Source organism: Pelodiscus sinensis, chromosome 4 (genome assembly GCF_052426305.1).
Source record: "Pelodiscus sinensis isolate ZL-2025 chromosome 4, ASM5242630v1, whole genome shotgun sequence".
Lineage (NCBI taxonomy): Eukaryota > Metazoa > Chordata > Testudines > Trionychidae > Pelodiscus > Pelodiscus sinensis.
This window is the reverse complement of record NC_143055.1, coordinates 129,257,916-129,285,020: the sequence shown is the minus strand read 5'-3', so window position 1 is coordinate 129,285,020 and position 27,105 is coordinate 129,257,916. Positions and strand designations below refer to the sequence as shown.

Here is a 27,105-nt window from a genome sequence, read left to right as displayed (position 1 = left end):
CCTAAAAATGCATAGCAAGTATCAGAAGAACCAAGTTGACATATTCAGTTTGCCTACGTCTAACACTGCAGACTTTTTGCACAAGAATGGCAGAGCGTCTACGCTGCATGTGCGTTCTTGCGCAAGTAAATTTACAGTACCGTGTCAGAAAACAGGGCTTCTTCTAGAAGAGTTATTCCTCTCCCCACGAGGAATAAGCCCTCTTGCACAAGAGCTCTTCCAGAAGAGGCCAGTGTAGACAGGCAACATGAATTTCTTGCACAAGAAACCCCTATGGCTAAAATAGCCATCAGAGCTTTCTTACACAAGACAGCATCCATACTGCCATAGATACTCTTGCGCAAAAGCACATGGCAGTGTGGATGTGCTCTTGTGGAAGACCTTTTGCACAAGAATTCTTCCGCGAAACAGTTCTTGTGCAAGAAGCCTGCAGTGTAGATGTAGCCTTAGAGTAAAAAGAAATCTTTGCCCTCTGGGACACAGAATACTAGTTTTCAAACATTGTCACTTAAACTGAACCCACAAACAGGCCTCTGTGCACGCAGACAGACAGACACGCATGTAGCAGTGGGCATCTGGGTATTTCATTGGTCCAGCTTTGGCAGCGGTGTTTGCAAATTCACCTCTAAGCTTCTGACCGACTCTAGCATGAAACCTCACTCCATACTTAACAAGAATGTGATGGAGATAGGACTGCAGACTAAACATTTAATTTAGTAGTGTTTCCAACTTTTTAAGTACATTTTCCACAGCTGAACTCAGAATCAGGGCCTCACATTTCAGTCCTGGCTCTCCTACAGACTTCTCTGGGTAGGTCAAAATGGGGACAGCTGATTTGAGCTATACAGGGCTGGGATGACCCTGCAACAGTAGAGTGCGCCAGAGCTCAGGTTATAGCCCAAGCCCTAACAAACACCTACTCGGCCATCATTAAAACCTGCAGACCATGGCCTGCAAGTCTGAGTCAGCTAACCAAGGGATAGTCGCAGACATACCCTCTGTGGCTTCATGCAAATCAGCTACTCTCTGCCTCTGTTCCGTAACCTGCAAAAACTAACAGTGAAGGAAGGAGTGTCTCTTCCTGTCCCACAGTGGTGAAGGGTTATTTGTGGCCACAAGACAGACTAGGATGGATTTTGCATTTGGAAGCAGTAAGAATGCACATCACAGAACTACTGGGTGCATTGAATACGTGTAAAGTGCAGTGAGCATGAAGAATGCTGCAGAAGTACTAAATATTATTAGTGTTTTTTGAAATATAAAGCCTTTTGTAGACAATCCCACAATGTAGATAGATTCCAGCTACTATTTTGAGAGCAAAATATCTGAAAAAGACCCCTCTGCTATAATTTTTGCCTAATAATAATTTCCGTATATATAAAAAGTTTCTCTTTATGTACACACACAGTGTGTACAAATTTTCAAAAAGCACTGGCTACAATCCGTTCTGGAGAGCTCTGCGCAGAGACAAAATGTTGTAGCAACATCCATAAAACTGAGCTGTGGATACGCACCTCCACATCCTCAGATATCCACAAATTTGAAGGGTTCTAAGTACAAAATTTGTATCCACATCCAGAAAAATGAGTGGTGGATATCCACACCCCCATACCTGTGGATGTGGATATCCTTGGATTTGCAAGGCTCTACGGTCCTGTTGCAATTAGGGGGTGGGGGGGGTCTCTGAATCTTGTTACCACTAAATGTCTCCGTGCTTCGTAAAAATCCCTGTGCTATCCAATTGTATTCTTTACTTCCTGTTCTACAGGGTTCCCGAGTTGATTTACATCCCCTATCTTTCAGTGATGAGTCAAGTGATTCTTAGGGCAGGATTGTGAGAGCCTCTTTGGGATCCTTCTGCAAGTCAGGTGCTATGCAAATGCCCATAATTGCTGGTTTACATGGCACCTGGCTTAAAATGCATAAAAAGACGGGGGAAGTATAACCTAGCATAATGACCCAGTTATTGCTCTTCATCTGCATATTACTGGGAGAGAAGGGCTGAAGGACCCTGGAGAAGCTGAAACCATTACACCAGCTCTGTGGCTTTCAAAAAACACTTAGGAGCCTAAGTCACTTAAGCTCTTTTTAAAATTATACCCTCTGGACCTAAATATTGACAGGATTCCTTTAAACAGAAGGAAATTGAATAGTTAGGCAATCTCACCAGTACAATGCAGCCATAAGGTTTCACCAACAGCGAATTTAAATAAAGCCTAACAATTCCCTTTGTGCCCCTAAAATACTCAATAATACAGACATTTGTGGTTCCCCTTCAGTTTCATTATTCCCAAACAGCACTTCATCTCCTACCTGCTGCTTGTAATTTTAAAAAGCTGACACGAACCACCTGAGAACTCAGGGCGATTAATCTGAAATTCCAGGCTTATCAAAACACGTTATAACACTAGAAAATGCAAAGAGCAATAAACAAAAAAGACTAAAATGGAAAGATAGAATCAATTTTGATATTAAAGTAGAAAAAAAAACCAAGCGAGAAGGAACAGATTTTAACACCAAAGCAAGTCACCTACGAAGGGAAATATGATACTGAGTAAGATTTAGATGATCACCACCTTGTCAATTAAATTATTTTAGAAGATCAATGGCAGGCCTAATTTGTTGAGTGCTGATTTTTGGTTGGGACCTAAGAAAACAAAACAGTAATGGACAGGGGATGTTGGTTCTATCTGCTGCAATCCAGAACATTAAACAGCAAGGGAGAGACACCAAGTAGACAGACAGAATTTACACACACACACACCACACACAACACAACAGAAATGGACTGGATGATTTAGAGGGTTAGAGAGAGAGCGTGCTAGCAAGAGCCCTGTTAGTAGCTGATAAAGGCAGTTAAAAGTGGAGGCACCAAGAAGGATAAACACAAAACTTGTAAAAAGAAAAGAACAAGTTACCCCCAAAAACGAGAGGCTTGAAAATTACTGAAGGAAAAAAAAAGGAAAAATGTCTAAAGGCGAGGAGAGTTTGTTTTTTTTTAAGTCTGTGTGTGTGTGTGTGTGCGTAGTTTTGGCAATGCAAGTCACACTCAAGCAGGCATGCAAGAGGTTAGTTCTACTCACTGTCGGAAGGTTTGCTATCACTTAGGAAAGGTTCCTGTTCCATGATGTCCATTGGAATTTTAATACTTGGGACTTTTTCTGAGTAGGGGCAGTCGGACTGTGAAAGAAATGTGCAAAAGGTCTTAGAATATTTCCAAAGCTCGCTCTCTCTCAGTGCCCCCCACACATTAAATGCATCCTTCACACAGCCACGGCGGAGAGGAGGGAGGAAGAAAAACAAGTTGTTTCTATGTGCTCACCGGCCCATCGCACCATACTTCCCCTTCCCCCTCCCTTCCTACAAAAGCAAGGCAGGTTACAAAGACAAAGGCAGCGGAGCTGTAGATTCACCTTCTCCCACTACACTTGTCCCCAATGTATAAAAGTCTGCTCAGTTTCCAGTTCAAAGAAGCCAAAGAGGGCGAGTGCCCTGAGCGGAACAGGAAAACCAGCTGCACGGCATTGGGGCGTGTGAAAACCCATCAGACCTGTTACCTCTGCTGAATTTTTTTTTTTTTTCCTGGAATGCCAGGGGGATGTTTCTTTTCCTTGGAAGTTGCTGGAACTGAGATGGCTATGGTAAGACACAGGAGGGGAGAGTCCCATAGCAGCCTCTGTTAGGTGGGCCTTCTTATCCCCCTCCATTCAAAAAATATAACCAGTCCCAATTACAATTCAAGTTAGATTTAATTTAGTGCCCTACTTCCACACTCCATTGAAGAGCTTTTACAATCCAGCAGAAGCATGACTAAGCAGCTAGGGGGTGGTTTCAATGCAGATAGAGGGTGCCAGCATTTTAGCAAGGGAAGTCCACGCCTTCTGACCCGAGGGGCCTCTATTGGCTTTAACAGGCTTTGGCTCAGACCCTTAGCAGCGGATAAACACCATGTTCTCGGTATTATATGCCAACAACAAGGAGACAGGAAGGACTAGGATCTATCAATTTGGACAGCCTTTCACATGCTTAAGTCCCATTGACTTCCGTGGACTTAAAGAACACACTTAAGTCTTGATTGCCCATTTAAATAACAACCCTTTCTCATAACCAAGAGGGGGTAAACCCTCACTTGGCAGAGGAATTAATATTAAAGTTGCACTTGGCCAGAAACGTTTAGACTTTGTTCCTGAAACGATACAGGCTCTGCATTGATGGCACTAGCACAGCACGCCATTTGAAATGCTGGGTAGGAAGCCGTTGTACAGAGATCTTCCAGTATCTGCATGGATTGCTGGGTAATTCACCAATGTTTCGAGTAGGAATCTGGTCCATTTCAAAGGCAGAATATTTGCTCTTTAGAAATATTTTTATGAGCTCCAGGGATGACTGTCAGTTTTGCCAGTGAAAGCTTAACAGCAAACATCCAGAGAGGTAGCCAAGCCATCCCAAATTACCTGGGAGGACTGGTGGGGGCTATTGCAGTTTCCAGAAAAAGGAGGATAATATGTGTCATGACACTGCTAGCACTAGAGGTTGTTACCATCTACAAGGGAAAAAAATCTCAAATTCCAACACGCAGCAAAAGAAAAGCATTAAAGGTTTTGCATCTTTGCAAAAGATGTCAGCTCTGACAAGGTTACTAAATGTGAATCCTGAGCTAAACATAGTGGCCAAAATTTTTTTACTAGTAATTATCTGGAGCCTAGCTTGAAACACGAAGTCCAGTAGAGGCTCACTTCTTGCATTTCTTGATGGTGTCTCCTGATGGGCTCCCACAAAGTACTAGACACTTCAGAAAGAGGGAACCAGGGACACCCTCCTGTGTGCTTCTGAGCAGCAATCCCTTCCACATCTTTGTGCCTGGTTGCCAGCAAATCCCTACTTAGAACTCAACAGACCTTGCCTTGTTCATTCGGTCTAAGGCCATTTATATTATCTGTGTCCCAAAATGTCAGCATTGGACACCTAACCACTAATGCATTACACACAACCTGCGGTGTCATCTCCCATGAGGGCAGGTTTATAGAAGAAAAGATTTTTAAAAACCCCCACCACTGTCCCATGCAGTCTGTGGGAATCACGTTGCAAGCAACGAATGCTGGAAAAAAAATCATAGGAAACGTTAACTACGCCTCCCATACAACCAAATACTGTAAGTGTCAGTGAGCCTGAGTAAATACGCAACAGTCACACCACCCTGCGTTCAGGCGGATTGCTATAATCCCCAAAAGCGTTAGAAAGCAATCAGTTAATTTCCTTGTCATTAGACACAGTGTGTTTAGCTACAGTGACGTACATGGAATGCTGTTGGGCACGGAGGCAAGGAAAAATGTATGACGTTTGGGGATATTATAACAACATGAGCTGGTCCAACGCATCAGCTGAACATGGGTTCTGGAAGCAGCGTTGATGCTTACCTCCTAGGGGCCGACCAGTGAGAGAATGAGGTGCACTGTACAAGCACACACATGGAATTTCTAGATATAAGGGGCCAATTTTTTCACCTCTTTCATCTCCTAGGAGTAGCAGCAGCATTCCTCATGGGGGGAGTGTCCTTCTTCTATCAGCCACAGGAATCAGGTTCTTCACAGAGCAGAGGAAGTAGTAACCCCACCATCACCCGCCCAAAACCCCCAAGCACTCGGCAACATTATACTGAATGAAAGCCGCATTGTCCTTTCCCACTGTCATGCGGCAGGAGGGAAAGAGAGGCCAGACTGAAAAGAGCCAACTCCAGAAGCGCTACTGCGATTTGACAGACATGACCTCAAAGTAAGCCTTGGGAGGAAAATGCTTTAAAGGCACAAACGCAACGGTTTTGTTTCAGTCCATACGTAACAAAAAAACAATTATCATATTCTAAGTCTTCAGCGCAGTAACCTGCTCCAACATTAGCAACTATGCTTCATTATTTTAATGCACACCGCAAGCAGAGATGAGCTCTCCCAGGAAAACACGCTCTAGACAGGCACTTCTCTTTCAATGTTCAAACCAGGATTACCAGCCACAAACAACACCTTGCAGAATGTGACTAAGGAAGGCTCATCTTTGAGAATTTTAGAAAAACTGCAGAGGAATACAGGCAGTCCCCGGGTTACATGGATCTGACTTACATCAGATCCCTACTTACAAACGGGGTGAGGCAACCCCGCACTAGCTGCGCCCCCACCCCCAGCAGACCGCCGAGACGCGCCGCGGTCCCGCCGCCCGCGTCCTCCGCGGCTTCTCTCAGCAGACACCTCAGCTTGAGAATAAAGGACTGAGGGAAGTGAGGTGTGGGAGAATAAAACTGAGCTCTGGAGAAACGTTTGGCTAGAGTTTCCCCTACAATATGTACCAGTTCCGACTTACATACATATTCAACTTAAGAACAAACCTACAGTCCCTATCTTGTACGTAACCCAGGGACTTCCTGTACTCCAAACAAGTGGGGTCCCCCCCCCCTCAGAATAGTGGAGCTGCTCGCCCAAAGCACTTGCATCCTAGCCAGCACTGTAACAAGCCTAAAGTGAAAGGAAGTCAGACGGTAAACAGACTAGGGGAGAGAGTGCTCTCGGCACACGTAACATTTCAGCAGACGCGGAGACCAGTACGCCTGCGGAAACGGAAGACTTCGTCCTTGGATATGGAAGTGCCACCCAGCAGGAACTGGGGACAGCTGAAGGAGGACAAGCTCAGGGCCCGGAGACTACAGCAGGTAAACATCATGCTGAGTCTGAGCTGAACTTGGCAGGACTGGATGGAGCGGCCAGCGCACCGCGCCATGCGGAAGGAGCGCTCCTAGGGACCCCCAGCATTAGCTAGCCAGAATTTATTACTTCACGATTGCAGGAGGTTCCTTACATCGTCATTGTCACTATCCAAACTGCCCTTCTTCTTTTTCTTCTTCCTCTCGTCCTCCTTCTTCTTCTTGTCCTTTTCTGGAATGACGTCGTCAAGGAAACTCAGGTCATGCTGGGAGAAGAAATAGTCCATGGCTTTTCTGACTGCCACAAGCGCCAGGATCTGCAGGGACAGAAATGCAGCATTCTCTTATTTAAATGTTAGCATCCATTCAGCACCTCCCCTTTAACCCTGTATATTTGATCTGATCCTGTTCTGATTGCAAAATGCCTTAGCCCTGTCTGCAAATTAACACGTCTGAAAGCTGACAGGCTACTGCAATAGCGCACGTCAGGTTGGACGTCTAAACCCTGCAGCTGATTTGGGCTCCAGATTTCAGTATCTTAGGTGACCAGGTGTTAGTGTAAACAGCAACAATATACAGGGATACACTATGCCCTGCCACAGATAAGTTACAATTCTACCCTGAAAATGAAGTGGGCTGTGCCCACGAAAGCGCATGAAACCATCAGCATGTGTTGTTAGTCTTTAAGGTGCTACTAGACTATTTGTTGTTTTTAAGGTTTTTTTTGGGAAAGCAAGGCATTGAGGGGTCCCATGGCTTTTGGGTCTGTATTAAAAGGTGCTTGGGTTCCAAGTAAACAGACGGTTGATTTCTCTAATTGCCAGTCCTTCAAACTCAGCTTGAGAGCTACAAGAAGAGTTGGGTTCTTGCCTGCTTGTGAATCATCTCCAGCAACTGAATCTCTGCAGGCCATGGTGGGCTGTCACTCACCCCAGTGCTGCCCCATTGCCTTTCGTGGGTTTGCACAGGTGTAATAAACTGGGGGTCTGTGATGGGAGTGCATTCAGAACTCTGCTTATTGCAGCTCTGTCTCTCTCAGATGCCTTTGCTAATGGATTTTCACTGTTTATTAAAGGTGGGGCTCTTAATATTCCAGCAGTCCAGAGATACTCATTTTAAAGGTATCTTTCTACATAGGAATGTTTCACAGTGGAACCATAGTGAATTTTCTTAATTGCATCAGCTTTGTTCCTTCCAACAGCATCGACACAAGAATAAGAATAAATGAGTCTCCTTAGATACACTATACATTGTGCAACTACTGTTGGGCTTTCACTCACCTATTAACTAAGGCCAGATCTACACTGGTGGAGAAGACTGATGCAAGAAATGCAACTCGAGCTATGTGAATTGCGTATCTGGAGTCGATCTACCTTGTATCGATTTTCTGGGACAGCTCCACAGTGGGTGGTTGATGAGAAAAACTCCTAACTACTTCCCTTGCTCCTTGCGAAAGCAAGGAGTATCACAGTCGACAGTGGTGCCCTCTGCATTCAATTTAGTGGGTCTTTACTAGATCCACTTAAACCCTGGAAGATTGATCATTGGAGCGATCTTCCAGTCAGTGGAGATAAGGCCTAAGCCTAAAATCAGGTAGGTTTATCCCTGGTTTCATGACGAGCCATCCAGCATGAGCCTAGCTGAAATCCGATCTGTCTTTAAGCTGGAGGCTACGCTCAACAGAGTGTAGATAAATGGCACTATTGTTCCGGTCATAGTAGGTTTGGGATGAAATCTTCATTTCCAAGAGTTCTAGTTATATCAGAGATAAAACACGTAATTGAGAAGGGCCTAAATTGTGCTGTTTAATCTGGCAGCTGAACTCTTCCGAGGATCATGTGTTTGCATAGGCATGGCTTCAGGTTTGGGGATTTGTAAAAAAGAGGGAGCCTGCTGTAAAGTGTGCATTTGAATTCCCCTGAAGTACGGGAGCCTTGGGGTTCCTGGTCTGTGGTGCTACCAGGTGCACTTGGTTCTTTTCTATAAGTAAGTACCACTAAGTAAGCCTTGTACGTATGCACAGTGCTACAACCGAGTGAATTATGTGTCCTTCAATGGTTTACATTTACGCAACAATTTGGAGTGCAACTGATTTAATACCGAAAAACAAAAAGCTCTCCCCCAAAGACGGAATGAGTAAATGAACCAGTGTTAATTTTTATGACACACAGTTTTAAGAAAAGCCATGATAAAAGTTGACTTCCCATTCCTGACTTAGCCAATTAACTTTTTCAATTTCCCCACCCTGAGTTACAGCAGCACATAAGCAAAGGACAGCGAGTACAGCTCTGCCCTCAAATTCCTTTGCTTTTGTCAGTTTGGGTTATGGAGAAGCAGGGAAGATGACTGTGCAGTATTTAACGTGGACTATCAAGGAAAAAAATGTACCTCTTACATGCTGGCACAGCTGGGGGTGGGAAACCTGATTGTGGCAGTGTGAATGGTTCAAATTAATTGTGGTTTCCTGCGGGGGTGGGGGGGGGACCTAACTTCATCAACTCATGTTCCCCAAAAAGATTTGCAAAAAAGCAACCATGACCACAAAGAGTAAAGGGTGCTGAGGGCATTCCCCTGGTTGTCTTGTGATCAGCGTGATGGATGGAGTGACAAAAGCTCTTTGCTAAGGGTCTACGAGCTTAGCACTGCAACGGGCCCTGCGGGGCAGTCTAACTAAAGGGACCAGCCCTACTAGGAAAGGGAGGCCGAAATGCAGTAGAAACAGGACAGCGCCACCTACCATGACTGGGAATATTATAGCAGCCACCGTTGACTTGAGAATCCAGAGGAGGGCCAGGCACACCACCTGCAGGAACGTGAAGAGGTGGACCCGGCGCAGCGGGACGTGACGCAGATAAATGAAGTCAGGCTGATGTTTCAGAGGCATCAGAAGCAGCTTCAGACGATCCATGAACTGAGCAGGAAAGGAAAGAAAGAAAAAATTTAAATGATACAATATTCAGAGTCCCGGGTACAGAGAATGGCGTGATAAAGCATTGTGGGCCCTTACTTTGTGAACCAATGGTGATCTACTCTTTTTGCATTAACAGCAGACACACATGCACACAATGGGCTGAGTTGTTTCCCTCTTAATGGAATATTTATTTACTGCACAATGGGCATTTTTTTTTTTACTTGGGTGCCTAAAGTTAGGCCCCTAAATCCATTTTGGCAGCTAACCAAGTTTTCAGGGGGGCTAAAAAGCTATTGCTCCAATGGATTTCAATGTGATTTGCGGCTGCCCAGTATAGAACAGTCAGGCCAGTGACGCTGAAGGTGCCTAAGCTTGGATTTAGGTGCCTAACATTAGGCCTCCAGGTTTGGAAGCATTAGGCAGTGTGTAAAACGAGAGCCTGGAGGCCAGAGCCGTAGCTGGCGCAGAGGGTAGAGTTCTATAGGAGAGGCACTGCCTGCCAACAGCTGAGGCCCTGACTCTGTTTTCTGTGTCAAGAATGATGGCCTCTCAGAATAGCGGCCAGGAAATTGGGGATTAAGGTGAGTGCTCAAAGTCTTCACAGCATCACACTAGACAGTCATCAAATTCAGCTCCAGATTGTCTCCCCAGACTCTCGGGCATGCAGCGTTTAAAAGCAATGCCCTTTTCAGATGGTGGTAAGTCAGAGAGGAGCTGTGAGGATGGGGATTCTGTTACCACTGAAGAGAAACAAACCAGGCTGATGCGTGGGTAAGAAAGAAGGTGCCTTTGGCCCTACTGAAAACCCCACAGCAATGACTCTCCGAGCCAGGATTTCCTGTCGCTCAGGTGTCCTGGGACAGCTGATAAACATTCCGTGGCCACAGCGTGAGAGAAATTCCGCCTGGAAGACCCAGGCAGTCATGAGCATTACAAATAGACTGCTTGTCCCCTGCGGAGGCCTGGCCTGGTGCCCGCTTCTGGCCGACTCGGAAACTAGGTTCAACCTCCATCCAGAGGATGAAAGGCAAGGCCCTTTTATAAAGGTCTAAATAAATGTCAGTGGCATCCTCAGAACATGTCGTCTTCTCCCATTAAAACACTGCTAAGGGGTGAAGAAGCCTGCAATTAGTGGGCAATAGAAAACAACAGAACCTCTTCCAGCTTCCTAATGCCAATTAAAGCAGCTGCCCTGGGAGAAAGGCTCCCTTACGTAACATTTCCTCAGGGACAAAGCCAGGGGGCTCGGCTTTGCTCAGCACATGAATAGCAGTGTTCCCACCAGTGCACGGCAAAGAATAACACAACCACAATAAATCCTGCTCACTCGATTGTCTCTAATGCAAAGCAGCAGGCCCAGTTACAGGCCTGAGCCATCTAAGAAGCAGGACGACGGCAAGTGAGCACACGCTGTTCTCAGGTTCTGTGTCAGCGAGCGAGTGGCCGGAGAGCTGGGTTTAATCACCCCCTGGGAACACATGACACTGCCTCTGCTCGGAAGGCTGGAACTTGCGGCTCTCCGGTGGAAACGGAGCTTTTATTTGGTACCATCGACAGGGCAACACGCATGTGGTAATATTTGTGAAGCCTTGGTAGGAGCTTTTGGAATGAAAATGAGGTGGAGGAGCAGGGAAAGGAGAGGCAGTTAAAATAAGAGCAATGTTAATGATTACCATCCTCTTGACAAGGTCCTTTAAAGAATCTACCCTTAAAGATCAGAAGGGCTTTGGTTGCTATGGGAACTTACCTGCACTCCATTAAGGGAAGCGACACCCATGTATAGAAAGACGCCATAGAGCACCGGCATGGGAATAAACTAAGGAAAAGAAAAGAATGGTGGAAAAACCACAGTGAATAACCTCAAAGCAGTCATCTGGCTGGGACACAGTAACATCATTCACTTCCTGTGCTCACCTTGAATTTCAAACACGAAAGAGCAATGCCACGTTTTAGGGAAAGGGAGCTCACTCTTAAGGTACGTTGAGAGAACAGGGCTCATTATAGCACAAAAGTCTGCCCAACAGAGAAGGGAAGTGAAGCCAGCCCAGCCTGGAGGCAGAGTCAGGGGGCTAGGAGACATGTTCCAATAAGGGTATAAAAACTTTTCACGTTGAAAAATGAGCTGGTGCCCCTGACCTGCTTGATTTCGAATGAGACTAGCTGCTGAAATAGAGAGAGACTTCTATTGCCAGCAAGTTTCCAGCTTCTGGAAACTCTAGACGTCTAAAAAGAAAGGTGGTTCCTTTAAGAATTTGCAACCAGAGATTAGATAACAAAGTGAACCAAAGCTTATTCTCTGCCCAATCCTTAACCCACGTTAATTCATAACTAGTCAGGTGCTAACAATCGTGAGTCACCACTCTCACTTGCCCAACCGGCCTGCCAATCAATCCTCACCGCCACCTTGCAGTCACCTGGTGGCAAGCCCGGCCCACCCTACACAAGAGGCCCCTGCGTGGTGGGATGGGTAATGTTGTTGCAGGAAGAGGGTAGGCTGCATACTGGAGGCAGGCTGGGAGTAGGTCCTTACATGGCTTGGAGGGGTCAACGTTAGCAAATCCACCATTTAAGTGTCCTCCTGCTCCCCTCAACATGGCCGGTTAAAATAGCCTGTATTATCTGCCAAGTATCCAGCCCAGCTACTTGATTGGGATCTATTTTTAACTGAAAAAACGGCGAGGAGTCCTGTGGCACCTTATAGACTAACTGAAGTGTAGGAGCATTAGCTTTCGTGGGCAAAGACCCACTTCGTCAGATGCATACTTTTTAACTGGAGGCTCTTAAAGTGCCTTACAAATATCCATTGATTAATACACACCTGATAGCCTTCCGAGGCAGGAGATACAAAGGAATCAATTCACACCCCACCCGCACTGAATGTAATCCCCCCTAGCATGGGATGGAAGCAGGTTTTCAGCTGTGCAGCATGCTGCACAACCGATGGCAGCGCATGAGAAATTAAACATGATTTTTTTTAATCTGGTACCCTAGCCTCTGACAACAAGCCTTTATCAGCAGCAAAATAACCACGCCGCCTGCCAAAAAATTAAAGTGCCTCTCAGCTGAGCAGCAAAGTTGTGTGTAACTAACACAACGTGCTGGTAATCAAAATATCTGACTAGAGGCCAAATACAAATCTTGCTGAAAAGCCTTGATATGGTTTATTTGATACCAAACTTTTAAAAAAGAGTAGCTCCTGCATCCCATCCCCTATGGTGGGAAAAGCAGGTAGTGCAATGCCGGGCAACCACCACTGAAGGGCAGGCACAGCATGCTGCATGCTTCTCTCAATGAAGACTGCATTCGATTTTTCTTGTGAGTGACATTTCTTAAACCAGCCGAAATGCCCACTTTCCAGCGGGAGAAAAGAACGTTTTATGGTGCCCCCCACTGCAATGTTATTAACCGTTTGCTCGTTATAAACACGGTGGCAGCCAAGCACTTCTTTAAGGCCTTGATCCTGCAAACACTTATGTACGTACACACACACACCCCCTTTAAAAATACAAGTAGTGGTGTTGAAGTCAACGGGACTGAAGTTAAAAATAGATGCCTAAAGTTAAGCATGCATACATCTGTGCAGGATCAAGGCCTGCATGAGAATAGCTGCCCATTTCTCAACAAAGCCTCATTTCTCCACCACCTTCTGCAAGTCTCTCTGTGGTACATTAATCCCTTGTTGTGGCTTTGCAGCACTTGCTTCACTGAGTGTGATTCATATATATATTCAGTGTTAAATGCTAAATGGTTTTCCTGCATCCTGCTTGCCACAGTCTTCTGGCAGCGTGCTGTAGGGAAGAGAAAAATGAGCCTTACTCTGTCTTGTTGGCATTACTGTGGTGTCTAAGGGTACGTCTACACAGCCCCCTTCCCTCGAAATAAGCTACACAATTTGCACTACACAGCACCAAATTTCGCTATTCCAAAACATCGCTTATCCCTCGTGCAATGAAGTTTACAGGGACGGCAGAATAGCAAGCCCATTATATTTCAATAGAACGGGCTTGCTCTTAAGATGCGGAATAGCTATTTCAGGATACCTCCAGTATCCCGAAATAGTTCCACTGTGTAGGTGTAGCCTAAGGAATAAGACAGTTTCTTTAAAAAGTGAGACAGGTGGAAAGTTTGTGGAGATCTTAGTTTTGTGCTCAAGTTTTTCTGTGCTGTTTCTCAATAAAAAAGTATATGAGTTTCGTCGCACTGTTGCAGGATAATTAAACATGTAACTAAACTTCTCAGTGGAGTCTACATACAGTATCATGCTTAATTCAGTCAAGTGAGAAAAATATGGTCCTTCAGTTGTGGAAGATTTCATTTTGGCACTATAGTCTCTGGTCGGGGAAGGACGTGCTAGCCCACAGACTCAAAACAAACCTGTTGCTGGCCAACTAAAGAAAATAACGTATTCATAGCAAACTGCTTATCATTCTCTTATCAAGAACTAAGATATTTCAGTGGAGGTACATCACTAATAAATGGAAGTACCAAGGACATTAAAAAAAACACCCAACAAGCTGCAGCGATGCAATTATACTTTTCATTGTTTTATTGACTTTGGGCTTGTTGGCATGCCGATTATTACTGCCATCATAAGGCGCATAGGTTTCACAATGCATTCCATGAGGAGTCCTTAGAACAGCAGAACCACTGCGGAGTTTTGTTAAAGATCTTGGAATTTGAGCCAGGTAACTCCTATTGACCCTACTGGGAATCCTACTACCCCTCCCTCAGATGCACAGACCCATCCTTTGGGCAAACACATACAACGGTCACGGGACAGAGCAAGTCTTGCTTAGAAATAAAAAAAGCTCAGTGGGGGGAAGGGAACAGATTTCTACAGGGCAAGGCCACACAGTAATAACCAAATGCATCAAACCGAAGCATGAAATTAAAGAGACAAAGTGCATGGAGGGAAAGAGTTAAGAGCCACCATGAGGAGGAATTTACTAGGAGTAAACCCAGCCATTGAAATTCAGAACAGGCTAGTTTTTTATTTTTTTTAAAAGCTTTTTTTCTTCCTCTTCAAGGCATTGTTCCACTGGTCCCTTCCTAGGCCTCTGACCTCATCTCCTGTATTCATTTCTACTGCCTCTTCTCTACCCCAGCGTCACATCTTTCCCTTTGCTCATTCATGCCTTTCCACAACATTGCTCTCTGATTAACGTAGATAAAGCTCTCATTTGCCTTCCCCCTTAATACCTACCTATTGCATCACTGAATTACTATGCCCCTTGCTATTGTTTTCTAGATCATAATGTATGATACTGTTCTGCATTGCGCCTGTATCTGTATCTGCAGGACTGGGACTTGTTTGGTACAACTCTCCTGTCCTCCTGCCCCCACCCCCGGCCTGCATCTTGGATGCTATAAATAAATAATCGTCATCACAAAAGTCTAATACGCCAGGAAAAGAGTTCCTGCACCAGAGATCAGTAACTAGCTTCCCTAGTTCTATGATGTATGGAGCAGTATACAAATCAACCCCAGCTCTCGATAAATAGGCAAATATTTACATTGTGGCAAACCGACAAAAACCCAAAGGGAATGAGTTTTCAAGACTAACCAGAGGCAGAGTTGAGCAGTACCTGGGCTGAAAGTCTACTAGCTGTCTATCAGGAAAACAGAAGGTTAAGAAATTGCATTTCTATGCTCTCACCCTCCTCATATGCACACGCTGTGCAGTATTTCTGAGGGCTGCACATACTGCTGGTTTCAGGGAAAAAAGCTTAGAGCATGCACCTGAGTATTGCTAGATGGCCAGTATACAGAATGGCCAAGAGAACTGAATTCCTAACAGCTGGTGAAATCCAGTAATTCTTTATACTCTTTGTCATCTAAGTCATGTCTACACTCTGGGTGAGGAACACACACCATGAGCAAGGTGCCAAATGCCAATTTTCTACACGCATACGTGAGATCACTCAAAAGTCAGCCATGGTAACTAACGTTTATTACAGGAATAGGAACCCTCAGTACTAACAGGATGGGCTACAGGACTGGTCTTATTTTGTATATGCCGATTGATTTCCTGGTACATACGACTATAAAGTGAAGTCACTCTGGCTTCTTGGGGAGTTTGGAAAGGGAATTTGTTTGAAACTGTTTCTGTCACACATAACCCTCTGGTTGCGTTAGTCAGTTCAACAATACTGACATTCCTTCACCTTGCATTGACTCTAGGTACACGGGCCAGATTCAGTAGTATACTAGGATTGCTTTGTGCCAGTCCAGTGATGCAAAGCAGTATGTAAATGGCTAAACAAATATGCTTAGATCATTTCCCATTTCTTTTTCTTGACTGGATATTCACAGTAAAGAGGAGTCCCCCGTGGAGCAAATACTTTGTGACATTAACCATGCTTCCAGCCTGGCTCCAACAAGCCCTCTAAAACTGTCTGCGGTATATTTTGCATGAGCACATGTATGTGGTAAATGCATGAAACATATGGAGTACAACGTAACAGTGCTGCACACAGACATTTGAAGTAATTCTTATATTACAACAACACCACCACCACCAAACCAACCTTAACATTTCTTGGCAGCACTGTACAGATTTTTTTCATCCTAAAACGTCTATTTTAGGATCGCACTAAATTATAAAAAGTACATCAATAATTATAATCTCCCATGTCATCGTATCGCTATGGAAGGCTCATAATAAAAATAAATAGTCTGCTATTGCAATATGGGTAAGCTTCCTTATCTTTCAGTGTCCCAAGATGGAAAAGGCAAAAAGTTAACATAGTTACCTTCAAGATGGGAGCCATAAAGACGGACACGCCAGTAAGAATGAATACAAGGGTTCCAGTGACTCTCTGCTCCCTGAAAGCAAAACAGGACAATTACCAGTCTAACTCCTGCTTTAACCTAGGTTTCGTTCTCTAGTCAAGTCTCAAAAAACCCCATAGGTCTTAAAGCAGCGATGGCTAGTGAGTGGGCCTCATGGGTGTCCCTCCTTTTTCTCAGTGGACTGTACTATTGTTGTAGAAAGTCTCCTGGGACAGGGCAGTTTTGCTAACTGCGCTTGCATACCCAGAATTTGTGGGCAGTGCCGATGGACCCATAGCAGCATCTCGTGGGCCATGCAGAGTTGAGTCTCCAGCTGCAGGCTGCCCACTACTACACTCTAAAGATTAGTTTTTGAAGCCTGATTTTCAAAGGAAGGTGGCAGTGGTAAGCCAGAAACATCACACACACACAAATGTTGAATATGCTCCTCCCCGTTCCCCCATTTTGCTAATGAAAACAACGCGTATTTGCATGTGTCTCTTAATATTGCATTAAATTGCCTGATTAAGTAGATCTGCTTGCTGTAAGCACCCCAACTTTTAATGTTTCGGCCACTGTATTTATTAATGTGTGTTCATCTAATTTCCAATTACAAAATAATCTGTAATGGTATTGTCCACTTCCTCGTCTTCAGAAAGCCTGCCCTTATTACAGATCACCTTATGCCTGCCCTTAACATTACTGATCAGCTTTTCAAAGCTAACCAGGGAATTTAGACAGACTTCTGTGGGAATTGTGTGGCCAAGTCTCCTAGTCAGCTTTGAACAATCTCAGCCTACATAGTCTTCTCACAAAGCAGCGGGGCGGGGGGGGGGGGGGTGGAGGGGGGAATATACAACTGCGTATTAAAAGTTTCAGTTTCCCCTTCTCTCTCTTGCATACCTAAATTTTAAGGCAACTTTTTCCCTTTTTAGAAAACAACCCTGAAGAGAGTCTCCTCAGTTACCAAACTTCTAAGTGGATAAAACCAATGAGGACTACAGTGTTCTAAAGATCTCTCAGCCGAGTTGAAAATGTGCTGTAAATCCAACACCTAGCTCCTCCCCCCCCCCACCTCCCGCCGTTGTCCTGTTTGGTGCTAGATCATTTACAGCACACACTGATCTTTGCAAGGCCGCTTTTGGTTTGCCGTACCTCACTCCCAGAAACTTGGGCTGCTCTCCGGGTGCTGAGGTCTCCGTCTCCATCTTCAAGCTATCAATGTGGGCAATGGAGATCACAGTAGCCGCAACGTACCAGGGCAGGGCCATGAAGGAACATACAATCATCAGCACGGCCACCCAAAACAAATCCAGATGATAGCCAGCACCTTTCTGTGGAAGGAGACAGGCAAGGATTGGGATAGCATTCAGGCATAGCATCACAAACGTCTTAGAGCTGCAGGGGCTGCTCAGGGCTCTAGAATGATGACACAGGCCCACAAATCGTCTTGATCAGAAGTTGCCAGAGTATGACCTGATGACCTTTACAGGCTGACTTATCAGTGTAGCTGCTGCCCGCCCATAGGTATATATAACAGTGGTGAGTGACCTAACAAATAAAGGGGATAGGCAGACCTGTGAGCAATCTAAGAGGGGGTCAAAACTGCAAAAAGTCCATCAGTAATTAAATGATCACCATATACACAAAACATGCACATACACTCTTTGGGGGGAGGGGTGAAAACGTATGGTGTCCACTGACCGGCAAAATAACTCCATACAAAGGGTATTAGTCAAATCAATCAATAGGCTGAGAACAGCCGCAGAAAGTAATACAAACCGGCAAAAATTAGAGCGGGTACACACCACCCAAATAATATTACGTGTAAGTTCTACAATGTTTGTTCTTTCACTCGAATACACCCTTTTTTAAAAACAACCCCCCAAAACACATTGTCTAGTGCGATTTTTAATAGCTCAATACTGCTCTTATTCTATTAGATGATGTGTTGACAAGGCAATCACGTGCCCAAGCGGTGTAGCCTCTGTAGCGGTGTCTTAGAAAACAGAATGGTCCATTGACACCCCGGAAGATTGTTATGGCAACAGCAGAAAGAGCTGGGGCATGGAGCAACTCCCTAAAAAACAAGACAGCAGTTTATAAGGGGGAGTCAGCAGTTCTGCTACAGATCCCGTTACAGCAGGGCAAGTCCAGACACAGCGGAAGGCCAACAGTTCTAGGCTGCTTGTGCATATGGGTCTAGACATTATCACAGAGGGCACTTTTAACAAGTCTCAGTTAGTGTGAAGGCAAATGCAATGTGAAATGAGTATGTGCAGAAACAAAGCGACTAGTTACTTGATATCCATCATAGAAATGAAGGCCTCAAATCATCCTCCGGCTGGATACATGACATGCATTCTCTCTCTATGGACTGATTTACAAAGTACCCACAGCTCTCATTTGCGGATGCTCAGCACTTTTGAAAGGTCGTATTTCTTTAGGAAAGAGATAGTTATTCATAAAACGAATGCCATACATTCCTCCATATAATGCAAGCCCTTACTCTGTTCCAAGACCCTTTCATTTAACCTTAACAACTATGACAGTGTCTTTTTCTGCAAAGTCACCCCCAGCTAGCTTACATGACAGTCGGCACCATTACAAAACTTTAGAAATCCAAGATGCCCCTTCATAAAACCAGTCCACAGCTTAGCATTAGTTGTAAGAACCTATTGTGAAACATGTATGAGCATACTGACTTCAAGCCGACAGACAGCACACTTAAGTTACAAGGGTTATCAAAGCCAAACAGTGCCAAAAGTCAATGTTTACCAGCAGTTATCACACTGCTGTATCAGAGATCCTGTTCTAAGTGCAGGAAACCAGTGCGGGACTTTAGTGACTGCAGTGAGGGAACGATGACTTCATAAGTGAACAACCTCCAGATTCCTGCAGTGGTGTTGAGATTTTCAAAGCAATCTAGGGGATCAATTCATTTGAAAAGGAAGGATGTTGTCTAAATTCTGTGGGCTGCTTAAAAAAATGTCACTGCGCTTTCTTCTAATAATGTGAGGGAACTGAACTTGAGAAAATCATCGGTACACATAGAGAGCAAGCAGGCTACAAAGGCTCTATTTGAACCCTATACACTCCTCCCCTCCCAGTTAAGAAAGGACCACAGATAAAACTCCAAATCACTAAACCATAATGGTAAGACAGAAAAGCAGGGAGCATTATTGAGATCAAATTTGATATTTTGAAGACAACTGGATGTTTTAAAATCTGTTACATTTGAGTTTTTAGCAGAAACAGTGGAATCAGACCTGCTTAGTGATATTCTAGCAAGGAAAGATACCTGTCAAGACCTTTATACGGTCCATTGTTTTCTGACTACATGTACCACTTTGGCTAACAGGCCAGCAAATTCAGTCTGCTGGTCCAGGATGTGCTGCCAATATTGTAACAAGGCACTCCCATAAACACTCCCCCTGCCTTCCTCCTGCCAATTGACTGTGTGTACCAGGGCCATGGTTGCTGAAGAGAATGAATGCAAATCCATTCATTTTTTTGTCCCTGCCATTTAAACAAAAACATGTTCCAATAACCATAACAAAGGAAGCAGAAAACAAATGTTTACATTAAACAACACGTTTGTCAAATGTTTATACAGAAAAAAATATACAGCATGTTGCTAGTAAAGCAGCCATCAGCTTGTAGAAACTGAACTAAATTTGGCGGGGAGTTGATGACTTTGCAGAGAGATGGAAGGAATTCTTCTCTTAACAGGTTGTTTTTTTTAAATACCTGCCCTTTAAGGTGCAAACCAGAAACAAACTTTAGCTCTTCAGAACTACTTCAATAAACCCTGGGGATGTGTCTGTAGCAGTAGCCAAAATAAGGGGGTCTCTGTCAAGAGGCAGGGTGATCACCCTAACTTCCCCTTTGATTGAGCAGGAGGATTTTAATAGGCTTCCAGGAGAGAGCATAACATTCCTAGTCATCATTTAAGTGGAAAACGCCAACTTCACAGGGAAATTTATATGAAACAGAAGAGCATAGATGGCCAATTCCGCTGAGATATTAATCCTGAGGAGGAGATGAGGACACCACCAATAAAGGATTACATTTCCTTTCCAAAAGTTTCAGAACAGAAGCCGAGTTAGTCTGTAACAGGAAAAACTTTTTTTTAAAAAAAGTCTAGTAGCACTTTAAAGACTAACAAAACATGTAGATGGTATCATGAGCTTTTGTGGGCAAAACCCCACTTCTTCAGACGACTGGAGTGTTGGAAGTCCAGATCCAAGACTAAATAAGGAAAGGGGGGAGGGGAGAAGGGAAAAAAAATTGAAGGGGAGGAAGAAAAAAAGACAGTGAGTAGATAAGCTTCAGAGGGACAGCGGAGTGAGTCTAACAGGAAAAAACTTAAAACACAATTAGTCTAGTAAAAGCAGTGAGGAGTCCTGTGGCACCTTATAGACTAACTGAAGTGTAGGAGCACAAGCTTTCGTGGGCAAAGACCCACTTCGTCAGATGCAAGTAGTCTAGTAGCGTCTCAAAGACTAAATAGTTAAAAGAGGCTGATAAGAACCATTAGTTAGCAGTTGGAAGGGAAGATGACCAACACCAGATTTTACACAGACATTAAGCACCATTAGCACCTTCACTGTTCGGTTGGTTGATAATGTGCGAGCCATCGGATATTGCGATTCAAACCATTCGTTTAAGAATTAAACTTGTGAATGAAGTTTCCAGTCATCCACTGCCTTCCCCAGGCTTACTCCTAATGGAGGTAAAATGGCAGTGAAACAGCACAAATGTAGGGCCGGTGAAGAGTGATACCATCTGAAATGGAGGCTTTGGAATAGAAGTCACCTGGCTGCATACAGTAAAGAAATAAGCCGCTGGCAAAAGTCACATGGACACCGATTCTACCATTTGACGGATCTTCCAGAAAGCTATGGCTTATGGCTGCTCCATAGTCACTTTCTTTTTTATTATGTTCTTCTAATTAAGATTAAAGAAATACATTAACCTTTAGGAGGCTATGTGCAGATAAAAATAAAACTTTGATGGCCTGGAATAGGACAAACTGATGTTCACCTGGCAAAAGAAATAAGGAGATCTGTGTCTCAGTAGTCAGCCAGCATTTCTTGATCCAGATCCCAAACAAAGGTCATCTTAAAAAACAAATCAAAACCACCTGTCCCTTTCCTCTATTATTCTAACTCACTCTTTTAGGTCAGTTTCAGTTTTTAAATTGCCACGTGAAACAATGCCAATCATTACCATATAATGGTAATTATATTATTTATTAGGTTCACGCCTAAATAATGACCATAATATAACTCTCATTATGAATCAATCTTTGTTCCTACATTCCAGTCCTTTTAAAATGCCTTTTAAAATTCTACGAAATTCAACTCAGAGTAGTTGTATTCCAGAACTTTCATAAATGGGCATTCCAGAACTAATTAAAATATCTAATTAAAATCTCTTCAGGTTCTTTCCTTGTAGTCTACTGCACAGTAAAAAATCATCATCATCATCATCATCTGTCGCACTGGGGGTCTGCCTGTTGCCATTCGCAGTCTAACGTGGGTGTACCCCAATATCTCACCACCCCAAAGTTTCCAAGGCATAAATTCTGACCAACATGAGTTCACTCAGGTGTCATGGTTATGCAAACAAATCTTGTTTTGCACGTTGCTTAAAACTATTGATCAGTGATTTCCTTGTATGATAATCATGCTATTAAATATATTAACGGGGCTTGTCAAATCTACAGAAACTTTGCCCGTTTTGATAAGGCAAGAAAAACCCTGACCCTTAATGCGGTAATAAAAACAAAACTCTGAACGCAAAAATCAGCTCCCGCCTGAGGTTCCAGCTTTAAGGATAAGGTCTCAGCTCTATCCACTGGATTCTAGCTACTGCTCGGTTAATTCACATCACCTTTTATCCTGCCTATTCAGATCAAACGAGATCATTAGATACGGTCGAGGAGGACAGAGCCACCAACAGCTGTTACCCAAAATATAGTCCAGGATAGGGATGTGAGCGACTAGTTGACTAACCAACTATCCAATAAGCAAATGCGTATCGGATAATCAACAGGCTAGTCAGCTCATCACTTCCCCCCGCACTGCCCCCTTGCTGCCTCTAAGGGCACATCTACACAAAGTTTTTTTCAGAAGAGGTTATGCAAATTCTGTGGGAATTTGCATATCTTCTTCCGATCTCACTTTCAAAAGAGGATCTTTTTAGGAAAAAAAAATCACGTAAACCTTTTTTAAGGAAGAGTGGTTTTTCAAAAAGGGTTTGTTTGGTTTTTTTTTTCCAAAAAACGGTGTCCAAACTACTTTCACTTTCGAAAGATATGCTTTCAAAAGTGAGATCAGAAGAAGATATGCAAATTCTGATGGAATTTGCATATCCTCTTTCGAAAAGTCTATGTAGTCTAGATATAGCCAGAAAGAGGCAGCAGGGGGAGGGGCGGGGGAAAGAGAAGGGGATGCTTGAAAACAACAGTGCCCGGGCTCCACATGGTGTTTCAAAGTGGCTGCCCTGCATGGAGCCCAGGGGTAGCTAGGGACTCCCCTGCTGACCCCAGGCTCCATGTGGTGCTGCCCCTTTGAAACCCCACGTGGAGCCTGATGCCGGGCTCCCCATGGCGTTTCTATGCAGCAGCACCGCATGGAGCCCGGGGTTGAAACGCCGTGGGAAGCATGGGGTTACAGGGGCCCGCTTGAGTCCCCCACTGGCCCCATGCTCCCCACAGCGCTTTTGCCTTTGAAGTGTAGCACTAGCTCTGAGGCTGTTGCCACACTTCAAAGGCGGAGGCTTATCGACTAATCGGCCAGTTAACCTAAATTTAACACCCCTAGTCCAGGACACAAAGCCATACTCCAGCTGTCCCTAAACCTCCAGTTGGCAGATGCTGGGACTGGATAACAGAGGATGGGTCACTCAGAAGTGCCCTGATCGATCCGTTCTGTCCGAAGTGTCTGGCACTGGCCACGGCCAGAGAAGACACTGAGCGAGACGGACCACTGATCTGACCCAGCATGGTCATTCTTACGTTCTTAAGCATTTTCTTTTGCTTCTCTAGCACATGGGTTCTGGGAAATCTCACCAGTCTAGCTGCCGGCTTGGAAAACCAGGGAGCAGCCAGTGAAAAAGCAACAGCCACGCCCCCACTGCTGACACACATGCATTTGTGGACCCTTCCTTCCCCTTTTCTTCAAATCACAGCGTCGTGGGGAACTATCAAGGCAAAAATGGATTTTGTCCTCAGGCCGAAAAACCTTTCCATGACAACAGGCCTTTTTCGACCCTTCACTGGACAAGGCATTGAAACCTCGGTTATTCCTCCACGCTCTTGGCCGAGCACCAAGCCAGTAGGGGATTTGAGGATGTTCAGTTGCTGGTGAGAGGAAATGCTTTTTACTACCTCTGGCCCACTCAGACCCAGCGCAGATGGAGTCTGGAATGCGCCTCATTTACTTTCCCTCTGCCACAGAGTCTATTGTAGATGTCTAGCCTGCTAAGTGCACTACTACAGACAGGCCTGTTCCAAGCAGTCACCTTTTATTAGCTAAAGAGGAATTTGGGAAAATTCTCCCCTGATGAATCAGCCCCATTCACCTGCACCTCACTTGCTGACCAAGGGGACAGCAAACAGCAATTGGAAACAATGAGCAGTCTCCTCCAGAACTCTGGCCATTAAATCCAAAGAGAAATGCCTTTGCAACAGGGATGGCCAGCTTCCTGTGCCCTCCCTGTCCCCAACCTAAGCTGCAAAAGGGCATCCAGGCCGGGAAAACCATTTTTCTTCTCACTATAGTTCTCAGTCCCCCTCTGTGGTGCTGTGTCATCTTTTCCTTTCATGCAGAGGTGCAAAAACCAAGACGACAGGACTTGGAGGAGAGAATTTTCGGGGAGAATTTTTGGAGTGATGGTTTCACACAGGAAATCCAGTGACTCTTTTTCATTACTTGAGCATTTGTTTGGCTAACAGTCCATTTTCTGAAGGGAGAAGATCAGGGCATTTCACTCCCTTAGGGCTTGTAAAGCATCACACATAAAGTATCGGCTCACAATATATGGCTGCTCTAATTTGCAATGATTGAAGTGGCTCCCTATGGACTTCTTTTCGTGCCAAGCAGTAGGCAGAGAGTGCAGGTTGTTATGCCATGCACTGACAAGGCCTCTACTGCAACGGCAGAAGGAGCATGTGGCTCGTGTCCACTGTGCCCTCCATGAAGTCCCTACACTGTGACCTTGGTGATGGCCAAAGATCTGGTCCTCGGGGTTTATTCCATCCTCTCTCAGAAAGAGCATCTGCTGAAGTCAAAAGGAGTTGAGAGTAAAAACATCAGGTTCTGAGCATCCTTTGCTTTAACAACAAATGTCATTCAAGGAGTACTGCAACTTTCAGGCTCAAGTGATGACTTTGCTTTCCAATAATGATCACAGAATCATAGAACTCTAGAACTGGAAGGGACCTCGAGAGGTCATTGAGTCCAGTCCCCAGTCCCCTGATGTGCTAGGACAATATACATGCTGTTATGAAACACCAATCAGAGTGTTTCTAAGGGAGCAGGTGCCCATTCCCGCCACAGGCTCTCCAGCCATCTCTGTCTCACAGAGGATGCGCTCGCGCTTTCGGCGCTCAGTGCCAGACACTCACCTTGAGCTTGTGCTCTTTCCGGTTGACGATGACAGCCGTGATTTGCTGGTCCATGAAGATGAGAATAGTCACCAGGAGCGCGGGGATGGCTGCTGCGAGGTACACCCACCAGGGGTTCCCGCCGAACGGTGGGACAAACCAGCCTCTGTTGGGGCTGGTTGGCTTCAAGAGCAGAGAGAGGCATCATCAGAGTGGCAACGTATTATCGAGCACCCCAACAAAAGCACATTTATCCAGGCAACACAAGGATCCAAACATGGGCCTGTCAGGCTAACTAAAGGAAGTTACCGAGGACATTGACAATTTGGGAGTAATTCTTCCCTCACAACAAACATCAGCCAAAATGTAAAACCTGGAGCTGGTTATTAGGGAGTCAGATTCTGCCAGCCTTGTTCCAGCTGAGGAGCAGCACTCTGAGTAGCCCTGCTGGTCCAGGTTGTGGAACTTCTCTCTCGCCCGGAGTATGTGCAAGCATCGACACCCAGTGAAACGCCATGGGCAAGTGACGGCTCATCGGTATGAATAAGTGCAAGACAAATGTGACCTACTGAACTCCTGGAGTAAGGTGCTACTGAGCATGAGCAAGGTTGGCAAGATCCAGCTCTGTGATAAGCATCTGTCATTGCATTTCAGAAGTCATTTCAGCCACTTGACACTGTGTTAATGGGGAGCCTATAAATTTGCACTACTAAATAAACTGCTTTCTAACTGGCTCAGCAATACCATCCCTTCTGGATAGCTTACTTTTGATTATTTGTGGGCTAGTGGCTAGACAGAAGGAAGACAGAAATGGCAAAGTGCGACCGAAGCCACAAAGTAAAATAAAGGTTGCGTGTTGAAAGGTCACAGTTACCTACCTTGAATTCACTTGGCACAATTAGTTTTGGTGTATCCACACCAACGAGGGCATCTATTCCACAGAAAATCAGAATGGACAAGATAATGGCAAAGTCACTGATAAGCTTCCTGGCCTGAAATAGAAGGTGACATCATCACAGTGGCTGGTACCAACCATTTAAATTCAATTCTTGTATCTGGTGGCAATTAAGGATAAACATTTCCCTTTCCATGGGGACAAATGGTGCACGTTACAATGGCTGATGAGATTTAAAAATGTGCTTTGATACTTTATTACATTATCTGAAAGCCAAACGATTAGGCCTCAACAGACTTACAACCCCTCTCCCCCAGGAAAAATAACTTCTGTTGCAGAATATTCCCACACAAATTCTTCCGTGCAATCTTACAGATCATCTAATTCTACAGTGACCCACAATCCCCACTGGAACGGTTTCTGAAAAAGCTGTGACGTAACTCCATGGAGGAAAACGGGCCTCTTATTAAAATAAGAAGCATCTTAAGTAAGATGAGATGTGTCTGAAAGATGATGTGGTAGGAGGAGATTTTGATCCCAGCTCTCCAAATGAAATGCAAGGCAGTCACTGAGATTATTAAGGGTGTTTGTGCCCATGGTAAGACTTTTAGTAGTACACGGTTAGGATTATTAGTCAACTCTTAGGGTTATTTGTCAGCTGTCAATATTAGATGCAAGCCAGTGGCTGAGATGAAATAAGATGTTTGTAGGCCATATCATGCCTTTGATAGCAGGTTTCCAGCACAGTTTGTCAGTTTGTGAACTGCAGAAAGATAATCCTTTAAAGGAAAAATGTGACAACGTCTACATTCTGCATGCCCGGACAAAATACAAGGAGCTCTGCTGTCTTTTATCCTGCATGTTAACTCCTGCTTCACGTTACCGGCCTAGTGCTGTACAGATCAATGCACAACCCAGCCCCTAGAGTTAGAATACAAGAACACAGTCCTGCTAGACTGGAGGAACCCAACTGTTACAGCTCGTGTTCATGGACTGCTGGGTAAAGAATAACCTCCAGCCGAGTAGAAATGGATTTTCCAAGACAGACTCAGTTTACACCTGCATTCACCCTCAGAAGGGATTCAATTAACCAACCGCAGGTTTTGTCTAGACATTTATCAGTCAGCATCTTGAGTTTCAGTGGCTTAGCAAGTTCTGTTACCCTAGGTGACCCCCTGGTCCTTTGGGCATATTGTAAAAGTGTCAAGCTGACAAGCCTGCATGTG

General features: G+C 44.7%; 1 protein-coding gene across 8 annotated transcripts in view; it reads right to left on the bottom strand.

Annotated features, from left to right (window-relative positions):
- Nucleotides 1-27,105, bottom strand: part of SLC4A4 (solute carrier family 4 member 4) — a 237,704-nt gene that overhangs the window by 4,709 nt on the left and 205,890 nt on the right. For 5 of the 8 annotated variants that reach the window (XM_089778143.1, XM_089778146.1, XM_089778147.1 and 2 more), the window contains 7 exons: nt 25,863-25,976; nt 25,006-25,167; nt 17,526-17,704; nt 16,352-16,424; nt 11,347-11,415; nt 9,426-9,599; nt 6,844-7,005 (listed from right to left, as the gene is read on the bottom strand). In XM_089778143.1, the coding sequence (XP_089634269.1) occupies nt 6,844-7,005; nt 9,426-9,599; nt 11,347-11,415; nt 16,352-16,424; nt 17,526-17,704; nt 25,006-25,167; nt 25,863-25,976 (933 nt within the window). Of the gene's footprint in view, nt 1-3,083; nt 3,181-6,843; nt 7,006-9,425; nt 9,600-11,346; nt 11,416-16,351; nt 16,425-17,525; nt 17,705-25,005; nt 25,168-25,862; nt 25,977-27,105 lie in introns of all 8 variants that reach the window. The other 3 variants (XM_089778144.1, XM_014580584.4, XM_025178447.3) reach the window with 1 other exon arrangement.